Source organism: Manihot esculenta, chromosome 12 (genome assembly GCF_001659605.2).
Source record: "Manihot esculenta cultivar AM560-2 chromosome 12, M.esculenta_v8, whole genome shotgun sequence".
NCBI classification, from domain to species: domain Eukaryota; kingdom Viridiplantae; phylum Streptophyta; class Magnoliopsida; order Malpighiales; family Euphorbiaceae; genus Manihot; species Manihot esculenta.
Window position 1 is genome coordinate 28027503 of NC_035172.2, and position 21702 is coordinate 28049204.

The window sequence follows — 21702 nt, forward strand, 5'->3', positions numbered from 1 at the left end:
AGGACTGTTTGTCCTTCAAACTCATCAGATAAATAAGTTGTAATATCTTTTTGTCTTTAATGAAATTTCACTTACATTTACTTTGCCTGTTGTTTCAGCCTCATCAGGCCTGACTACTTATTCTGTTTAAACAGTCTGACTTGTTTAAATTTGATGATTTTGACAAGAAACGCTTAAGCTGTGCTTAATAAGCTTTGTAAAGAATTGACTACATCGTTTTTTATCTTTTGGCGCTCAGCTAATCAAGACTGAAAATTTTAACCGGGAATTCAGTTATCCGTAAGCTCTTTCCGAGTTGGGTTAACCATGCTTTATGAGCTTTGTTTTTGAGTCGTTCAATTTATAAGTTTTTATCCTTGTTACTTTATTAATGTGAGCTCGGGCACATAGCCTCAATTGAGTAATAATGAGTCGAATCATGTACCTGTCGTGATGATGCGCAAGGCTCGCCTTTCTGCCTCTAGTTCTGTCTTGACGGGGACTGGAGCTGAGGTTTTATCTGTTTCGTGCCACTAGATTTTCCTCGGATTGCCCCTTTACTTCCTCAATATTTATTACATGAATAGTGAGGGAGTGGATCCCTGTATTTTATTTGTACTTGCATGGCCTCCTCTTAGGTGATTTTACTTTGCTTTTTTAGTTGTGAGCTCGGCTGTCTGGTCCTCTTCGAAGTGACCTTTCGTCGGGTGGTGCCACTTAATCTGCGTGCTCCACTGGGACGGGGAGGTCGGCTTTTGTCGTTTTCCTTATGCTTGGGTTATTCTTGCTAAATGTTTGTTCATGACCGACTGGCTCGAGCTAGGAACGCGATCCTTTGCCCGTATTTATCCTCCTGAATGTTGCATGTTACGAGTCTATCCGAGCTGGGAGATCGGTTCTTTGCTTTTTGCTTAGGCTTTTATACCTACAATCTGCAATGCTTCTTGTACCCCTGAGTATTGTCCGGACTCTTTGCTGTTCGGGCTTCTTTTTAGGCTAGCTAGTTCAGCGCCAGAGGTCGATATGCGAGGTTGATGCTGTACCGAGCTCGCTTTTGAAGATTGGCCTGGGGCTGTGGCGCTCTTGGCTATTGAGCCCCGAGCTCCCTCGGGAGGTTGGAATTTGATTTTTCATCGGTAGCTTAGGATTTGTCTTCTTTGTTCTCCCGAGAGTTCTAGGGGATCCCGGTCTTCCTGCTTCGGGAGGTCTTTTAAGATCCTCACCGGTCGTTTTTGTTTTGTTTTCCCGGGAGTTCTAGGGGATCCCGGTCTTCTTTGTTTTCCCGGGAGTTCTAGGGGATCCCGGTCTTCATGCTCCGGGAGGTCTTTTAAGATCCTCACCGGCCGTTTTTGTTTTGTTTTCCCAGGAGTTCTTAGGGATCCCGGTCTTCTTTGTTTTCCCGGGAGTTCTAGGGGATCCCGGTCTTCATGCTCCGGGAGGTCTTTCAAGATCCTCACCGGCCGTTTTTATTTTGTTTTCCTGGGAGTTCTTAGGGATCCCGGTCTTCTACCCCTGAGGTTTCTTTGCCACAGGGTCTTCATATTCTGTTTTTCTTTTTGAAAAGTGACATTCATAATAGAAATAATGTTATCATATAAAGAATGGCGTTATTTTATTCAGTTGTGTTTTTCAGAGTATAATATTTTTCTTTATAAATATTTTAAGGGAAATACCTCTTCAAGTGTTGGATATTCCAAGCATGGGGCTCAGGGTTCCCCTGCATATCTTTAATTCGGTATACTCCTGGCCTGACCACTTTTGTTATTCTAAATGGGCCCTCCCAGGTCGGTGCTAACTTGCCTGCTGCCGCTCTTTTTTCCGTAGCCTCCAGGTTTCTCAAGGCTAGGTCTCCCACTTTCAAGCTTCTTTCTCTGACTTTTTGGTTGTAATATCGTGCTGCCCGTTGTTGATAAGCGACAGTTCGAACTTGGGCTTTTTTTCTAATTTCTTCGAGAGCATCCAGGTTGCTTCTTAACTTGTCATCATTAGTGTTCTCGCTAACGAATTGGACTCGATGAGTGGGGATTTGCAACTCCACTGGGACTACAGCCTCTGTGCCGTAGGCAAGTACAAAAGGTGTTTCTTTAGTGGACGTTCTGGGGGTAGTTCGGAGTGCCCACAGGATACTGTTGAGTTCTTCCGCCCAGTTCGCCTTTGCTCCATCCAGCCGTTTCTTTAATCCTTGGAGGATAGCTTTGTTAGTAACCTCTGTTTGGCCATTAGTCTGAGGATGGGCCACGGAAGAGAATTTGTGCCATATGCCCACGTTTGCCGTAAATGCTTTGAAAGTACTACAGTCGAACTGTCTGCCATTGTTTGAGATAAGCACTCTTGGTATGCCAAATCTGCAGATGATGTTTCCCCATACAAAGTCTATCATCTTGCGAGCTGTGATCGTGGCTATTGCTTCTGCCTCTGGCCATTTTGAGAAGTATTCTACAGCCACCACTACGAATTTCCTCTGCCCCGTGGTTTTGGGGAAGGGTCCCAGGATGTCTATTCCCCATTGTGAGAATGGCCATGGACTGGATATGCTGGCTTGAGGAGTGGCTGGGACTCTGATGGCATTAGCAAATCTTTGGCATACGTCACACCTTCGGACGAACTCTTCTGCTTCTCTTTTAACAGTGGGCCAGTAGTACCCTTGCCTGAATATTTTATTGGCTAATGTCCCTGCCCCTTCGTGAGCTCCACATACTCCCCTGTGTATCTCTTCCATCACCTTTGTAGCCTCCTCCGGGCTCACACACCGGAGCCACGGGCTGGACTTCCCTTTTCTGTACAAGGTCCCCTTTACTGCTTGATAGTTGGCGGCATGAGTTGCTACCTTTCTGGCTTCGTCTTTATCCTCGGGAAGCTTTCCCTTCTCCAGGTATTCTGGGTATGGGGTCATCCAAGTCGGGTTTTGTTCCACCTGCAGCACCATGTTTGTTTTGCTAAAAGCAGGGGTATGGACATGTTGTATGTACACTTCATCGGGGAGCTGTTCTAGTTCTTCTTTGAACAACCGACTAAGCAGGTCTGCTTCCTCATTTTCTTCTCGTGGTATTCTTTGAAATTTGATGGTAACTCCCTGATCTATGAACTCAGCCTCTATTGCTTTTACTTTTGCCAGATAACTCTGCATGGTTGGATCCCTGGCCTGATATGCCCCAGTTATCTGATTGACCACCAGTTGTGAGTCGCTATTTACTTCGAGGTCGGTTGCCCCTAACTCCATTGCCACCATCATTCCGTTTATTAGGGCTTCATACTCCGCCACATTATTGGAGGCCTTGAATCCTAAGCGCAGGGCATAGCAAACCTTAAATTCTACAGGCCCCTTAAGCATTATTCCTGCACCGCTGCCTTCGGCGCTTGAAGCCCCGTCCACATATAACTTCCAGTTGAACTTTTAGAAGAGTTCTTCCTTTCTTTCCTTCCTCAATACTTCTGAAGATGATTCTCCTTGTTCCTTACTGAATGTGCACTCTGCTATGAAGTCGGCAAGAGCCTGAGATTTTATAGCTGTTCGAGGTCGGTATTCTAGGCAGTAAGGACTGATCTCAAGGGACCATGCTAACATCCGACCTGAGGTCTCTGGTCTATGCAGAATCTTCTTCAATGGTTGATCTGTCATCACTACTCCTTGGTGGCTTTCCAGGTAAACCCTGAACTTCCGGACTGCCAGCAGTAGAGCATACGCTATCTTTTCAATATTCAAATATCTGACCTCGGCATCTTTAAGCACCTTGCTGACATAGAAAACAGGCTTCTGCTCTCCTTCTTCCACCCTTACCAATACGGCGCTAACTGCTTGTTCAGAGGCTGCCAGGTATATCAGAAGTTCCTCACCTTCTATATGACTACTAAGCACGTGAGGCGAGCTGAGATAACTTTTGAGTTCTTTGAAGGCTTCTCGACAGTCTTTTGTCCATTCGAAGTTTGGTACTTTCCTCAGCTTCCTGAAGAATGGTAAACACTTTTCTGCCGACCTTGACATGAATCGATTAAGTGCCACTACTCTCCCAGTCAGTTTCTGGATGTCCCTTACGCAGGTTGGTTCTGGCATATTTAATATGGCTTCTACCTTCTCCGGGTTGGGCTCGATGCCTTTCCCACTCACCATGTATCCTAGGAATTTTCCTCCTCTGATGAAGAAGGCGCACTTTGCTGGATTCAGCTTCATTCTGTACTGATCTAACACTCCGAACACCTCCCTCAAATCTGTCATGTGCTGTTGGAAAGTTAGACTCTTGACCACCATATCGTCCACATAAACTTCTACGTTTCTGCCGATCTGTTCTTTGAAGATTTTGTTCATCAGTCTTTGGTAAGTTGCCCCAGCGTTTTTCAATCCGAAAGGCATGGCTCTATAGCAATAAGTCCCATCTTCTGTTATGAACGAGGTCTTTTCTTCATCCGACCTATCCATTGGGATTTGATGATAACCAGACATTGCGTCCAAAGACGACATATAATCAAAACCGGCCGTAGAATCGACCATTTTATTAATATCAAGGAGGGGATAACAATCTTTAGGGCAAGCCTGATTCAAGTCAGTGAAATCTATGCATATCCTATATTTGTCATTGGCTTTTTTGACTAGTACAGGATTAGCTAACCACTACGGGTACATGACTTCCCTAATGAAGCCTGCCTCTTCTAACTTCTGTACTTCCTCCCTGGTAGCCTATTGCTTTTCCCTTCCTACCACCCTCTTCTTCTGCTTTACGGGTCTGGCTTCGGGGAGGACATTCAGCTTATGTGTCATCACTTCGGGATCTATTCCGGGCATGTCAGAAGGCTTCCAGGCGAAGCTTGGTGCGTGACTTCGGACCAGAGTCATGACCTCGATTTTCTGCTCTTTTGTGAGGCCGGCGTTAAGACTGAAGACTTTATCTGTTTCCACCTCTGATAATGGAAAAGTCTCCAGTTCCCCTACCGGCTCTGTCCTGGCCTCTGTTTTCTCATCCCTAACCTCTAAGACTTCTGAATCCAGCCCTTCCTCTGTTATGCTCGGCTCTGCCACCGTAGCCAGGTATACTGCCCTTGCTTCCTCTTGGCTTCCCCGAACTATCCCCACCCCTGCTTCTGTTGGGAACTTCATCGCCAAATATCTGATACTGGTGACGGCCTCAAAGTCGAACAGCACAGGTCTCCCCAGGATCGCATTGTAGCTCAAGGGGAGTTTAGCCACCAGGAACACCGCATAATGGGTGCGAGCCCTCGGAGCCTCTCCCAAAGTAAGGGCTAGCTTTATTTTCCCTTTCACCGTCACTGGTGTTCCTCCATTCCCTTTAATCGGGGCTTGATCCCGAACCAGTTGCTCTTCAGGAATTCTCATCTGCTGGAAGACTCGATAAGGCAACAAGTTCACCTTGCTTCCGTCATCCACCAAAATCTTCTTTACCCAGTAGTTGTGAATGACAGCTTCAATGACAAGGGCGTCTTCATGAGGCATCTGAACACCCTGAGCGTCCTCCGAGGAGAAAGTGATGGTTGCTGAAGAGTGTTCGACGATCTGCATGACCTCAACACTGCTGTTTTCTCCCTCTCGGTTTCTCTTTTTCCCCCTTCGGCTCATCCGACCTCCTGTGCCTCCTACGATCATATTGATGGTTCCACTGGACCCGTCATTCACAGCGTTAGCTCCTGCTCTTCTCGGCGTTGGGACTGCCGGATTGGGTTGAGGTCTCTGTCGTTTCGGTTTCTTTACAAAGTTCTTCAGGTGCCCTCTCTTTATCAACCTCTCGATTTCTGCAATCAACTGGAAACAGTTATTGGTGTCGTGACCATGAGTACGATGGAACTGACAGTATTTGTCAGGATTTCCCTGGTCGGCTTCCGATTTCAGGGGCTTGGGCCATTATAAGAATTCTTTGTCTTGGACGGCTACGAGCACTTCGGCTCTAGAGGCATTAAGTGGGGTCGGCTTCTCCGGAACCCATGAAGGGAGTATCCTCTGCTCTGAGGCCCGAGGGGGAAGAGGTCTTTGGTCCCTTCGCTCCCAGGGCTGTCTGTAAGGCTCAGACCTTTTGCCATGTTTCTTTTCATGCTTCTCTGGCCTCCTTTCCTCCGGGGCTTTCTCCTTGCCTGCCACTCCCTTGGCGAATCGGCTTGTCACCAGAGCATCATCCTGTCTTATATACTTCTCAGCCCTCTTCATCAGCTCGGCTAGTGAGGTCGGAGGCTTCCTGCTTAATGAGCCGAAAAACTCGGCAGAGGTCATCCCCTTCTGCATGGCCTCCACCGCCCTTCCCTCATCGAGCTCGGGAATCTGCAGGGCTTCCGTATTGAAACGAGCTACATACTCTCTAAGCGATTGCTCCCTTCTCTGCCTTACTGTTTCCAGATAGCTCGTCTTCCTATCCGCTAGCACCCCGGCAATGAACCGGCTGATGAAACGAGTGGCCAGATCTCCAAAACTTCCAATGCTTCCAGTCTCCAGGCTGTTGAACCACGCTCGCGCTGGCCCCGAGAGCGTCGTTGGGAATACCTTACACATCAAGGCATCCGATAAAGTTTGCAGTTCCATGAAGGTCTTGTAGTTCATGATGTGTTCCCTCGGGTTACCAGCTCTGTCATAAGCCGCCATTGATGGCATTATAAACTTCTTAGGGACAGTCTCCTGCTGCACCCATTTTGAGAAAGGTGAAGAAGTGGGCAGGAAGGTTTGGCTTTGATCCTTCTTTCCCAGCTCGGCCAAGAGCTGCTCTCTCAACTTCTGCAGCTTCTGGTCCACACCCTAATCTTCCGGCCTGGGCTTCTTCTTCAGGCGATATTCCTCCTCCTCTGCTTCACTTCTGGTCCACCTGGTTGTCCCGACGGAACAGTTGTCAGCCTCATCATTTTCTATCATCTCCCTCACCCTCCTTCCATGGATTCAGGCCTCCGGCTCTTCCTCTTCTCCGGCTCTTCTCTCCCTTTCCCCAGCACCGCGGCTGCTGGTTTGAAGGTGGTCTGGGATAGGTTGGGGCTCATTGGTTTGGGGTTCTTCTACCACTGGGAGTGTATTCATCGGAGTGCTGAGGCCCCTTTGTTGCATTATCTGCCCTAACCAGTGGGCGGTGTTCTGTAGTTGGAGGGCCATGGTTTGGAGGTCCTGGTTGGATAAGGTAGCAGTGGGAGCATTCCCTGCCAAGCTTGGCGAGGGATTGAGAGGAATGGGTGTTTGGTTGTTTAGTGTTGTTGGGCTAGAAAAGGAGAACTGCTGCCCCTCTTGAGCAGAGCTCAGGTCATTTGGGATGTTAAGGTTGCTTTCATTGTGATTAGCCATCGTGGATCTCAGTGGGTTTGGTTAAGAGTGAAACTTCGGTGATGAAAAGATCTCCTTCGTCCCCACAGACGGCGCCAATTGATGATCTGAGATCCAGAGAAATAGGGTTTTTTACAATGGGCTCTGTAAAACTTAGAAAAAACTTAAACCTAGAGGCGAGTATCTCTCCTTTTATAGGTTTCCTTTTGTCTGCTAGTGACGTGCCAACAGAACGAGTATCATTAGACCACCTGTCCCTGCTACGCTGATACGGACGTACGAACGTACGAGGGAATCAGATCTCTGCCCCATGCGCAACGGTCTCTGATTCTCTCTGTGCGCGGGTAGACGGGTCTGCAAGGCGGATGGGTGAATCCTCCTTCGGGTTCCGGGCTGGACCGGAGAATAGGAACAAGGCAGGGTCCAAATGGGATCGGCCCGAGGTGTAGTGAAGACGAGGGCGGCCTGGTGGAGAAAGCCAGATGAAGCCCGATCGTGAGGCTGAGCGGACTGGACCCAATTGGCGTGAGTGGCTTGAGGATCTCTAAGTAATGGGCTATTTTCTTGGGTCTGGCCCTAGACTGGGGTGAGGTGAACTCAGAAGTCATCAACTCTATTTTTTTTTTATTTTGATATCTCTTTATTATTGAATAAGTTTTTTTACTTATTTTTTTGTTTAGCATTACTTAATAATATCAATAGATTTTTATTTTGTCTTTTTGGTGATATCTAAAATTAATTTTCTTAATTATTTTATTAATAATTAGATTTTTTTGATGGTTTTTTATTGATTAATTTATAATAAATTTAATTTAATATATTAATATCTTATTATTTCTATTAACATTATAATTAATAATTAATAATTAAGGGTGAATGTGAATTTCTCTTCTTTAGCGAGAGTAGAAGAGCCTAAACTTCTCAGTCGTATTTATTTTTATAACGAGTAAAATATTTACACGTAGATAAAAAAAAAAAAAAAAAGATATATGTGAGTTTCGAACGGTATCATACTAAACTTTTTATTACTAATTCCCATTTTATTGTAATTAATTATTTATCAAGAATGGAACCAGAGCCATTCTAAACTGTTTCGAACGGGAACAGAATCAATTTATAAATATATTTTCAGATATTTAACAATTTTAATATAATATAAAGTTCAGACCTTAAACAAGTACAAATTTTGGAAAAAATAAAGAAAATATATTGATTTAGAAAGAACAGTATTTCCATGATTTCAATGTATTAGTAAAAGAATTGCAAATTTCAAATTAACTTTTTTTTCGCCCATGTGTTTTCTTCTTCGAAAATATATATATATATATATATATATATATATATATAGATGAATTAATATGTTTATAATATTATTAATTAATATGTTTATAATAAATATAATTTATTATCTTTATTATTATAATTTATATATAAATTTTTAATTTCTTATCATTATTGTTATTAGTATGTGATCTTTATTTTTTTATAATTTTTTAAAATAATATATTAATCACAATAAAGTAAAAATTTTAATATATATTTTATTTTATTAATAAATAAACTATAAAAAATTATAACTAATATTATTAATTAATTGATACTATATATTTTCTATAGCATAAATTTATTATTTTTTTATATATTTTTAATTCTATTTTTATAAAAATAATAATTAATATATAATAAATAAAATTTATTATTTTTATCATCAAAATTTATTATTTTTTTATTTTTTGATATAATAAATACAATTTATTATATTAATTGTTATAATCTTTTGATTCTTTACTGATTTTAATATAATATATTATTATATTATAATAAAAATTTTATTGTATTTTTTATTTTAATAATAAATAAAATATTAAAAAATATATTTATAAAAATTAACTAACTGTCAAAGAATATATATATATAAAAGTCCATGATAAAATATTATGTAAACGTTAGTTTATTGATTTGATATTTTTTAAAATTATATCTAATATAATTTAATTAATAAATGTTCATTTAATGTGAATAACTATATAAATAAATATATATAATCGATTAAAATTATTATAAAAAATATTAATGGAATAAAGTATAAAACAATTAAAGAATTAATAAAATTAATTACATAAAATATATCAAATTAAAATTTTACTCTATTTAAATAATTTATAAAATAAATAAATATAAATAATTAAAATATAATAAAAAATAAAATAGTATTTTTAATACTCTTATAAACTTTAAACAATCAAATTATTAAATCTAAATTATTATAATATATTATATTAATGATTATGATAATTTTAGGCTTTTCACTCTTTATAAATATATAATCTTCATATATCCATTATATATAAAATAAATTAACACAATATTCATTTATGTAATTTTTTATACGGTTCTATTTTCTTTATTTTTAAATAATTTATATTTTTAATTTTTAATTATTTTTTGATATTTTATATGAGATGTTCGATTGGACCACTCTTTCAAGACAATTTAATTTTTTTAAATAAATAGAAGTTGAACGATAGTTATTCTTCAAATCTTTATATTTTTCATTCAAATGATTCACCTCCATTGCTATTAAAATTTAGTAAATTTTATTTTTTTAAATTATAATTTTTTGAATAAAATTTATTGTGGAATATTAATAATATATAATAGTTTATAATTTCTTTAATGCAATGAAATTTGCTAATACATGACTTTATACTTAATTAATAATTGAGATATTTAAATTTTTTATTTTAAAATTAAAAATTGTATATTGATTAAATTTTTAATTTTTTTCTACAGTTAGTTTTTTTATTTGATGATAATAAATTGCACATTTAACTAATATTTTTTTATATTATTTTAAATTTTAAAAAATAAAATAATATATTATGATCTATTTTCTATCGATCAATAATTTTAAATTCAAAATTCGCATATAAAAAAATATTTTATTTCTTTTAGTAAGCAAAATCAATTTATATAAAAAAAGTATACTATTTTATAAAATAATTTTATATTATTTTATAAAATAAATTTATATTGTAGTAATATAAATTATTTCTTGTGGTAAAATGTGTTTCCAATCCTGCAGGGCACAGAACCATATGATATAGCTTTTTATTTATGCCATCTACAGGACAGCTTACGTTGCCTGGAAATAGTAATTTAGAGTTTTTATCTTTTTCATCCGAAATATGCATTTTAAAAGGTAATTTTGAAACTAATTCCCAAAGAAGCATCTATAAAAGGAAAAAATTCGCCCTCCGTTAAGCTGGTAGCTGGCTTGCCGATTTGAATTACTGGGATTTAGATAGCGTCTATCAAGTTTGTAGCTTCAATATCCACATTCATGAATCATCTTGTAAAACAAAGCAACCGCATCCAAATTCTTCAGTTGCCAAAATTTTATGAAATGATGTGAGGAATTCATTTTCCTTAAAATGACTTTAATTCTCCGTCTAACTAGGAAAATATTTTTCAAAACAAGAACTGAAACAAACAAAACCTTAAACTCAGTTTCCTTTTGAGAAATGCAAAATGGAACTGAATAATTGGACAAAATGGCAAACCAATAAGCTATTTTATTGAGTACTAAGGAAACAAATGATTATTTCTCCAACCCAAAAAGGAGATACATGCTAATGTAAAGAGACCTATCTATGTGCTGTGTACCGACTATTTGAAGAAGTTTCTCTTCTGGAATTATTACTTTGACCTGCATTTGTGCACTGCTCCATGCAATATATTTCCCCATCCTTTCTATTGTAGCTCTCCAACAGGCGCCTCGTTGAGCCACAGAAAATGAATGAAATCATACAATTTTGCACTTACACTCACCTGCTTGGCATCAAAGGAAACATATAAGTAATTGCATCCAAATCTAGAGATGAAAACTGCTTTGTGATACAGAGATAGATTAGCAGTACTTTGTAGGGGGTTGGGTTCAGCCTCCTCATGTGATCAGGCCGCATTAGCTCAAGTTGATCGATGCAACGCGTTCTAATGTCCTTGAGAGGCGGCAAATCTTCTCTTGCTTTACCTTCAAGAAACAAAAACATTTTATAAGAAGCGTAGCCTCTGGTGATCAATCTTTTAGAAATAGGCTAAATGTTTATGAACTCAAGCCTAGTAGCTATTACATCCAGAAAATAATAACTTCAACTTATGCACGTATCGCTTGAAGATGCAACTAATCAAAACAATTGATTCAGTAGTGGCTTATCTCCAAATGCATTTTTTTTCAATTATAAGAACCCCACCTGAGCTCCCAGGCCAATAACACTTCAGAAGCTCCTCAACCTTCTGTGGAACCACATATGCTCTCTTGGATTCATTAAAAGGATGACGACACAGTATCCGTTCTCCTACCTGAAAGTTATCTAACCATGAAAATGACAACCTTTTTCATAATTTCAGTCTGGTAATGAGAAGAGTGGAGCAATCAATGAAAGATGCTCTGCTTTCAGCACTCCCTTAGAAAATAAAAACTTTGCAGAAAAGTTTAACCAATGAACAAAAACACGTGCTGACATTTCATGGATTGATGAAAAATTACCTTTGGAGAAGGTTCATTTTCCCCGGTCATTATGTCCACCAGGGGGTAGCCTTCCCTGCCATACAATCTGTAACACCTTTTTTTACATGGTATAGAGACCTAGTACAGATAACAATGAAAAACATCACGATTTAAAAATAAAAAATGAAAAAAGAATGTCAGTTTTAAGAAAAGAGTGGCTCCAAGTTTCTTAAAACTATGATCAACCTTAGACACATCTTCAGAAAGTTTGATACGAGGTTGATTGTTTATCTCAACAAGCTTAAAGACACAACCTAAAGCAGCCTGAGTAAAACAAGTAACAAGATAGGTGCCGATTCCAAATGCATCAACTTCATGACCCTGCAAAATATATAAAATCATCCAGTTACGACATTTAGGCTAAACAACTGCATGCTTTAGTCTTCTTTCTTTTTATTGCAATGGGAGTTCTAATGTCAATAACAACAGGATTTGATGTATATCATGACGGAAACAATGAAATTCATTACAAAAGTGCACTTTGTCCACCACCTGTATTGCTGGACAATGAAAGTTATTGTAAATGCTCCTATGAATTAGCAAAGCAAACAAAATGTAATTTTTTAAGCAATTCATCATTTATATGTTAAGCATCACTAAATTTCTAAAATACACGAGAAAGAAAACAGGATGAGGGAGAAAAAATTGCAATTTCCAGGTATGAAAAATTTCATTAAAAAAAAAAAGGATGCTTGGATAATGTTGGTTTCAAAGGGATTATTGCAAGATGCTTTAAGATGATTCGCCATTAGTGCTTATGGTAGTCAATAGCAACTAGCTCTTTGCTAATAGCAGCACTCATAAGGATTGAGATATTGTTATTGCTCAGCACCACTACTGTATATATAACAGTACACAAACAGCAAAAATTTTCAAGAATGAAACCATCGTTATATTTACTCCCTTACGTTCATAAATGCCTTTTAGTAAGTTCCAAAGCAACAAACAGAAGCAATTTTGCTTAAAGCACCTTTGGGTTAGAACAATTACCTGTTTGTTTAAAGCATCTAAAGTTTCCTCGTTGAGATCATTACTAGCAGTGATAATCATCTTTTCAAAACCAAGCACTCCAAATTCTTTTTCAATAGTACAAAAGAACTTCCGGGCCTCAAATGACAAGTATGCTAAGTCACCAGAGTCCAGCCTAATGCCCACTGCTTTGTAGCTGCATGGAAGGTGATCTAAAATCACTAATGAAAACCGAGTACAATTAAATAAGGACATCTGGATATATGACTAATGTAACAATGGATGATGATAAATGGCGTGTTAACAATAATAATAACAAGAGAACATGAGCTGTGAGAATGTAGGATAACATGTATAAATAAGAGCACTGCAGCTGATTTCAGTAGCGAATAATTCAATAATGCAACAATTCCTTCTCTCTCAATTCTATTTTCTCTTCTCATCTAATCTGATTCTTTCTCTCATCTCAGTCTTATCTTCTACTTCTCATCTCAATTTTTTCTCTCTCTCATCTCTAAATTCTGTTCTCAGTCTCTTTTCTTGACACATGTGAAACTACATAATGTGTGAAATATATGTAGAGGGATGTTTTCGAAACAAAAAATTAGCAATAGCAGATTCAGCATCAAATTATCAAATCAAGCAAAGTTGATGTATGAATCACAAACTTCATACATAAAAATGATTTAACCACTTGAAAAGGGATAAAATCATGCATAGCTGCTTCTTGTCTTAGTACTGGAACTACTCCTAATGTCTTGTTTACAACAAAGAATTAAGCAATGCTTCTCGTCTATCAATTACGCACATAATTTTGACAATGATCTTCATCACAATGATTATGAGCATCAAGAGAGAGATAGTCAGTCACCAAGGTGAAAGTAAGATTTAAGAAATTGTTAAACCCTGTGATAAGTGTAAAAAAGGACACCATTATGTTGTAAAAATGCAATACACTGGAAAATTGACAGACTTACCCCAGATCACTGAGTGCTAGAGCCACAGCACAAAAGTTGGGGATTCCACTCCTCATAACCTGGCAAAAATAAAATAGATATTTTTTTTTATCAAAAAATAAAATAGATACTGACAGTCTGGAGAAAATGCCATGATTAATAGCAACAAAATCATCCTTAGTTAGAAATACCAAAACCAAATAACAAACATCATATGCACACAGAGTAGAGAAAGGACAATATATATCCACATACAGTACATACAGCTTGAACTATAGTTATGCATTCATATTAATGCACTCATATTACTGCTGTAGACGTTTTAATGCCTAAAATGCACTGAAGGATATTTGGTCTGAAAAAACAAGATTCTGAAGCAGCATACAAGCATTTCAATGATATAATTCCATAAAAAAATGTCAGCTTTACAATTGAACTTTTCTTTCATTATGATTTCATTGTTTTCAGCATTTAAAGTTACATGTATCAACTATGAAATAGCACTCTAATAGTGAAAAATGCTTGTTTGTGCATGTGTTATTGCAAAAGAACAGGAAGTTAAAGCAAGTAAGCCCATCTGCAATGAAGAATAATAAGCCAATATGCAGAATGTTCACTTACATCATATGTGTCCACAAGAGCTAGAAAATTATTTGGGAATGCCAAGGCATATGAGGTGAAAGCTGCAAGCTCACTTTGATTGGTCTCACCAAAGACGTTACGTAATGAATTTGACCACTGCACATCATGAAAAATATTAACTGAAAAATAGGACAATTGAAAGGATTAAAAAAGAAAAATAGAAAAATGATAAACAAGTGAAACTTGAGATTTGAACTTTCAGGATAAACACACTATTCACACCATTAGTAGCCACTGGCCAATAAAAATATGAAGACATCTGTATGTCTAGCATATAGGAAAAGTGGATTAAGGTGTTTTAACAAAATTGCAATGTCTCTAGCAGAAAAGAATGACAAGATATCTCTTCTTTTTGGACTTCAATAAAAATTGAACCCATGATCACATTCTTGTCATTCTTTACAAGAAGATCCTTATATGTTCTCCTACATGAAATTTCCTTGATATTAATGCAAGACAGCACCACTGCCATCACATTCTTACTATCTAAGAAAACATGCTACCATGAAGAGTTTTCTTACCATCTAAGAAAATCTGCTATTCTTACTACCAATGCAAGAATTCCAGAACAAAATATGTCCTCACTTGCATATGCCAGGTCATGCATTATATTAAGAGTTTTATGGTCCACATTTGTAAGGGCTAAGGCAAAGTTAAATTAAAAGTGTAAGTATGAGAACTTGACACTTTTTTTTTGGCTACCTATTATAACCACAGTAAAGTACATTATTTCCCACCATTACTCATGAGAAAAAGAACAAATACATCGAATGGTATCAATGATGGGAATTCAGCAAACATTTTTAAGTAAAATCAGTTAGTTAACTTAGCCATCACGAGACAAACAAAGGTAATGTGGACTAAATCAACTAATACTATCATCTAATGGGCCAATGCATGACACCTGAATTTTGTTCAGCCATGTCTGGACCAAACTGACAAAGTCTTCACAGCTGCTTGACCCGTCAGAGCTCCGGAGCGATTTCTCAACAATCTCATCTAGGCTCTACAAATAAGGTGATAAATTAGGAGAAAAAGAGTATCTGAAGTCAAAGCAAAGAAATAAAATCATAAATTGTTATATACAGGCATATAAGTTTTACATAGTCCAATATGATGGCAATTATTAGATGTCCAAAAGCAATTGTACAAAGGAATCATAGTACACAGAAAGAATAATCACACGTCAAGGTCAAGTTCAAGCTACAGGCTTAAGATGAAAGAAAACCAGAATAATGACCAAACTGATTATGAGAAGAAAGCACAAAAGCATAGGTCAGTTATTTTAGGGAGGCATAGAACAAAATAAATTCTGATAAATCAAACTTCCACAAGTAATTATCAGAAAATAGAACTGCTATACTACTTCAAGCATACCCTTCAATAGAATGCATCATTAACTAAGATGCTACTTCAAAATACATATGAATAAAATATGCATCCCTCCAATCACTTTGAAAATACTTGTCATAACAACAAATTTAGATGTCTCAAGTTGCTTGTGAGGATTACCAACCATATATGAGCTAACAAAAGCATGGGAATGTGTTCCACGAAGAGGTATTCCAAAGAGCTTCCCAGCGGCAACATTGCTGTCAAAAGAAATTATAGAATCAAAAATAAAAATTTAGTCCTGATCAAGAACTTAAAGAATTAGTATATGGCAGTTAAAGTGAAAATACCTCGAGGTCAACCTAAAACAATGATCATAGAACTATGCTTCTTTGTTTTTCATTTTCTTTTCTTTCTATAGTTTCTTTATAGAAGTAAATTAAACAAACAAGCAACCAGGGCTTGTCAAGCCATACCCAGAATAAATTCTTAACGATAAAAGATAACCCCAATATGAAAGAAACAATTCCAAATTTCAGCGACCAAAAAAGAGAAGAGATTCCAGATTTGGTGATTTTATACAAGGAAAATCAATGGGATGTGAAACTGATATGAAAGGAAAGACTTCACATTTCACTATAAAACAAATTATCAATTGATATCTTCGCACTAATTATTCATAAAGATAAATCTGGTGTAGATTATCCTTACACTTCTGATTTTGTAATAAAAAACCTTTTCCCTTTTCCTCATTAGCAAAGACTCAAACAAGTATCCATCCACAACCCATCCTCATCTTACCTGATCCAAGAGCTAGGCCAAATGGTTTTCAAAATATTCAATTGTGCAATTTTAACTAAACACTAAAGAGGTTTACTATATTAGACAAGATACTTCATATAGAACTATTCCCTTGGCATTTTGTGATTAGCTTTGATTCAAGAAATGTCATATGACTGATGTAGATAAGAGTCAGTCATCATCATATGAATTAGATGGAATATTAGAAAAGCAACATAATCTATCCGATGGAAGTAAAGATGAATGCATAATGCAAGATAATTTCACCAGAAATTACCTTGTTGCATCAAATCCTCCAATGTAGCTGTACTTGGATGCTCCTATTCCACCATCAGGTCCCTACAAGTAATAGAGAGATCCTTTTCATAAACAGAAATTAGTTCAGCAATTACAAATGACAGATAAAAAATGAAATAACGATTGGCAACCTGGGCCCGTCGAAGCCCAAACTCTAGAAGCATTTTCGATTTTCCAGCAACGAATCGATGCCTTGCTGCATTTGTTGCCACTAGTGATGCATAATTAACAAGATTCAGTAATGGAGTTTCCAGCAATTGAACCACCTAAAACAGTAAACATAAGCATTAAGATCTACTTCAGTGAAAACTGTTTTACCATAAGAGATATAAACAACCAGAATTAAGAATCCGTTTGTTAGTTTCATGGAAATTTTTCAATAATTTTCTAGATGAAAGGAAAAAAGAAATTCATTCAGAAAAGAGAGGACCAAGTATCCAGAATTTCACAAACTCATAGAAAGGGAAGAAACCAGTGTATGGTATTATATACTCAATTACTCATTAGCCTATTGACCACTGTTATCCTCTCTAGCTACCACCAACCTATGTTGGTAGCCAATAATAAGAACCAAAATTTATCATTTTCTTTATAATTTTCTCCCATATTCAATTATATAAAAAAATTTAAGTTTTCATAGGTTGACACATTTTTATAGACAAGTTGAAGGAATACTAATATTTTTAACGTACCCTAAACCTCAAAATGTAATTTCCAACTATTTTCAGTATTGTCACTAAAGAGCAGAAAACAAGTCATTTTCTCAAATGAAAATTAAATTAAAAATTGACACATGTCAAACTGCCCAAAAAAATTGAGAAAAAACAAACAAGATTATTATTACTCACAGCAACTGGCCCTTCAATTCGTAGCAGGGGAACCTTTGGGAAGACGACTGACCCCTCTGGAGTAGCATACAATTCAACTTCAGAGCAGTCAAGTCCTCTAAGATAATCACAGAAGCCATCCTATAATTAACAGTAAATACTATTTAGAGAGCTATTTATCCTTCAAGAGAAATTTGCAGATGAAATCAGCAGCTGCTATATCTCAAAAACCCTTCTGAACTATCACTATGGGACAAAACTAGCAGCTATAGTAATCTTTTAAATAAATGGAGTTCACATTATTGTAAACCACGGGATGAGGTATAAGAGTAAAGAACAACCGTCGGCAAAGAACTCATCCTGTTTAAAGGAAACAAAAGATAATGCCTCTTAGATTTATCTAGGCCTCTTCAAATATCCCTCTCAGTCTGACAGTAGGCAAATTAGTTTAAAGACCATACTGCTTAGGTATGTAAGCCACAAACCCATACACACGTGCAAGCTAAACAGGTCCTTTTAGCTGATGCATCACAAAATAAGCAATTTTCATACCAATAGCCCTTTTGAACTTAGTGATCAGTTCTTTTTTCCCATCAGAAGCGATAGCAATCTTTTATATCGCAAGAAAACTTTAAACAATTGAAGTTGCTATGCAGAAGAACAAGCGTAACACATACATAAGCTTATACCATCATTAAGCATATATCATACCCAGAATATCAAAAAGAATTCAAAATTTCATTCATACATTGATTACTAGACATGTCAATCCCAGAGATCCACAGTAAACGTTAAGGATGTGTAATTAGCATAATTTGCCTCCATTTTCATATTTCTAAAAGTTTAAAAAGTGTCTAACTGGTGAAGATAGAAATGTAAATATAAGTTTGGAAGTTCCATTCAGAACAAAAATTTCAGAAAACGTGCGGATAAAGAACTAGAATCGGAACGAACTGGTTTCGATTACATTTACCTCACAAGAACCAGCCAAACTTTCACAGACGAAAGAGATTTCATCCTCAGTGAATTTGAAATTAGCAAGGAACTTTATGCATTCTTCTAATCCAGCAAAGATTGTATACTCACCACCAAATGGATTCTTTCGAAAATACAAATCAAACCTGAAGAAAAGAATGCAATACTCAAACTCTTATTCAACAGATAATAACTATCTTCAATCTTTCAAATGTTAGCTTCAAAATATGAACAAAACGAACAAAGAACCTCAAGAAAACGTAAAAAGAAATCAAGATTCACATCCTTCCATTTCTCAATTATCCTTATCCACTTTCCGGGAAAACAGAAGTAAAGGTGGGGAAAAACACTCACACAGCTCGTTCTTGATGCTTGCCGGCTTTCCAGTAAGCATAAGCCATGGTGAACTGATAGAGATCCGTTAACAGAGGCGTGACCATGGGATTCGTCGGGCCGTCAAGTACCCGACCCGAGACTCTACTCAGACCATAGTCTTTCACCTCCATTTTTATCCTCCTAGGGCTCTCTAGTTTCAAGAATTGTTGGTGATTTCTGCTCCTTCTGATTTCTCATCGACGCATAAACACAGGTATATATAGAGAGAGAGAGCGAGAGGAGAGAATCCTAAAAGCGGAACTACGTGAGCGTGACGAAGAAGACAGAAGAAATAAGCTTCGGATTAAAGAAAAGACCGTTAAAAACGAAACGAGGGTTTTTCTTTTTTCCATTTTTTTTTCTTTGTATGGAATTTGGCTGGAGAGACAAAGAACTGTGAATCGGAAAATTTTGCGGTCACGTGTCTCCGACGTGACTCTGGCTCCCATAGGACCATATATTATTCACATAATTAATTTATTTCATTTTATTTATTTATTTATTCATGGAGAGGCACAAAAAACAAAATGTGATGACCGATGAAATTAGTTTCTCAACCCCCAATTATATTTTTCTTTTCATTTTCTTTTCATTTTCTTGTAATTTCTGAAATTTGTATAAATGTTTTTTTAAAAATATAAATTATTTTTTATATTTATTAAAAATTTAATAGCATCTTAACTTTATTTTATTCATTTATTTTTTAAATTTTTTACTTTTATTTTATATCTATTAAATATAAATTTATTTGACTGAGATATCATTATCAATATGTTGCCATAAAAATAAGTAAGAAAGAAAAAAAAGAAAATATCAATAAAAATTTTATATTTTATATTTTTTTATAATTATATCCTTAATTTTTTAAATTAAAATATCTTATATTAACGATTTTTTTATAATTAAATCTTCATTTATATTTTTATTAAAAATTAATATAGAAAATTAGTTTAATGTAAAAAATTCATATATTAATAAATAAAGTTTTAAATAAAATTATCTCATCTATCTGCATTTTATTACTTGTTCTGTATTAAATATATTAAATTTAATCATAAATAAAATAAATTAAGAATTTTAAAAAGGTGATTTTAATATTGTGTGTGATAAACGAATCAACATTTTATTCAATCAAATATTTAATAATCAAAATATATAAAATTACATTTTTCACTCCACATGACATTTGTTTTAAATCCATTCAAAAACAAAGTATAAAATTAATGCCATGCCCCTCAAATGAAAGTAAATTAAAAAGAAAAAACATAAAAATAAACTAAATCCCTAAAATTTCATATAAATCTAATATATATTTTGATTCAAACCCATTAATTTTCTTTATTAAATTATGCGGAATTTCAAGAATTAATACTTACATATAATATTAATATAATATCATTTTAAAATAGCTGGTCCATGTGAATGGAGGAGCCATGTGGCTCATTCACAAACGGACGAGCCATTTTGGAACGATAATATATAATGAGCCGTATGGCTCTTCCACAAATGAACCAGCCATTTTAAAATGATGTTAGTATCAAATATTGTATTCAACCTTCTAACTTAATAAGAAAATTATTATAATAATTTAATTTTATTATTTTCTTTGGTTTAACTTTTAACTTTTAATTTTTATTAGTTGTCAAAACATTACTATTATAATAATATAATATAATATAATATAATATAATTCATTCATTACTTTGATTTATTTATTATTTTTAAAATCATTAATTTTAAAAATATAATTGTCGAGAAGCTACTATTCTTACCAAAGAATGAGGCTATAATAAAGTGATTTTTGAAGGCAAACTCACTCTTAGTTATTCAAGCAATGAAAGAATCCTCTTTCTTTCCTTTCCATTCAAGTAATTGTTTTAGAGATTAATTTTTTATTGGTAATTCATCCCAATATACCAATAAAATAAAAAACCCAACAGCACACCACTAACTATAAAATACCTGTTTGAGAATTTCTTTTCCTATCATCATTTGGGATAAATTATTATGTAATTTTTCTTTTTACAATCTAACGGTATGCAAATAACATCCTATCCTTTTTTTTAATTTAAAAAAAAAAAAAAAAAGGCCTTAGTGCAAGCCACCAGTGGCTGGGTGGAATTTGGACAAAAAAAAATAAAGCACATTCCTTTGAAATGCTCACATTTCACTAGGACCCCAGAAAATGAACTCGACAATTTTCAGGCAAAGCCAAAGTTGTACAGTGGCCTGACAACACATAAGCTCATACAAATAATAATAATAAAAGGTAATTTATTATTTAATCTATATAATATTTAAAAAATTTTTAATTAATTTTTTAATTTTAAAAATTATTATTTTCTTTATTTTATAATTTTTATTCATTTTTTTAAATTATTTTAAAATTATTATTCACTTTTTTTAATTATAATAACATATAAATTAACTACTATAATTTTATTTAATTTTTTTAATTTAAAAAAATTAAATATTTTTTAATATTTAATAAATTTTAATATATTTAAAATAGATATAATTAAAATTTAATAAAAAAATATATTTTTGAATATATATAGAAAAAATAAAATGAATAAAATTATATAAAAAAATTATTGAAGCATTAAAAAATTTATTAATTAATACTTTATTAATTTTAAATATTAAGTATTTTATAATTTGAGTAAATAGAATAAGGAAGTGGTACTTATCAAGAAGTGTAAAAAACTCTTTTATTTGATTCGCATTTTAAATGAACTTTCT

The 21702-nt window shown here is 35.3% G+C and overlaps 1 protein-coding gene across 3 annotated transcripts; it reads right to left on the reverse strand.

Annotated features, from left to right (window-relative positions):
* Positions 1-10773: 10773 nt before the first annotated feature.
* Positions 10774-19383, reverse strand: LOC110628625 (nicotinate phosphoribosyltransferase 2). Of its 3 annotated transcripts, XM_021775400.2 has the most exons (15): positions 18940-19381; positions 18584-18731; positions 17632-17751; positions 16915-17049; positions 16764-16825; positions 15870-15945; positions 15258-15359; positions 14333-14449; positions 13733-13791; positions 12777-12951; positions 11973-12107; positions 11766-11864; positions 11470-11578; positions 11137-11249; positions 10774-11047 (listed from the first exon to the last, which is right to left on the reverse strand). In XM_021775400.2, the coding sequence occupies exons 1-15, from the start codon at positions 19089-19091 to the stop codon at positions 10970-10972; spliced, it is 1680 nt and encodes a 559-aa protein (XP_021631092.1). In that variant the 5' UTR covers positions 19092-19381; the 3' UTR covers positions 10774-10969. The 3 variants fall into 3 exon arrangements, with proteins under 3 accessions (XP_021631092.1, XP_043804953.1, XP_021631093.1); XM_043949018.1 differs by lacking the exon at positions 11470-11578 and having other exon boundaries at positions 18940-19383; XM_021775401.2 differs by lacking the exon at positions 17632-17751 and having other exon boundaries at positions 18940-19382.
* Between the last annotated feature and the right edge of the window lie 2319 nt (positions 19384-21702).

Bases quoted from the DNA above. Each gene is read 5' to 3' on its own strand.
- LOC110628625 (XM_021775400.2), bottom strand. From the start codon at position 19,091: ATGGAGGTGAAAGACTATGGTCTGAGTAGAGTCTCGGGTCGGGTACTT. The intron at 11,250-11,469 runs GTGGGGTTCTTA...TGTTTCTTGAAG, and splicing joins TTATTGGCCTGGGAGCTCAG to GTAAAGCAAGAGAAGATTTG. The intron at 11,048-11,136 runs GTACTGCTAATC...GATGCCAAGCAG, and splicing joins TGAACCCAACCCCCTACAAA to GTGAGTGTAAGTGCAAAATT.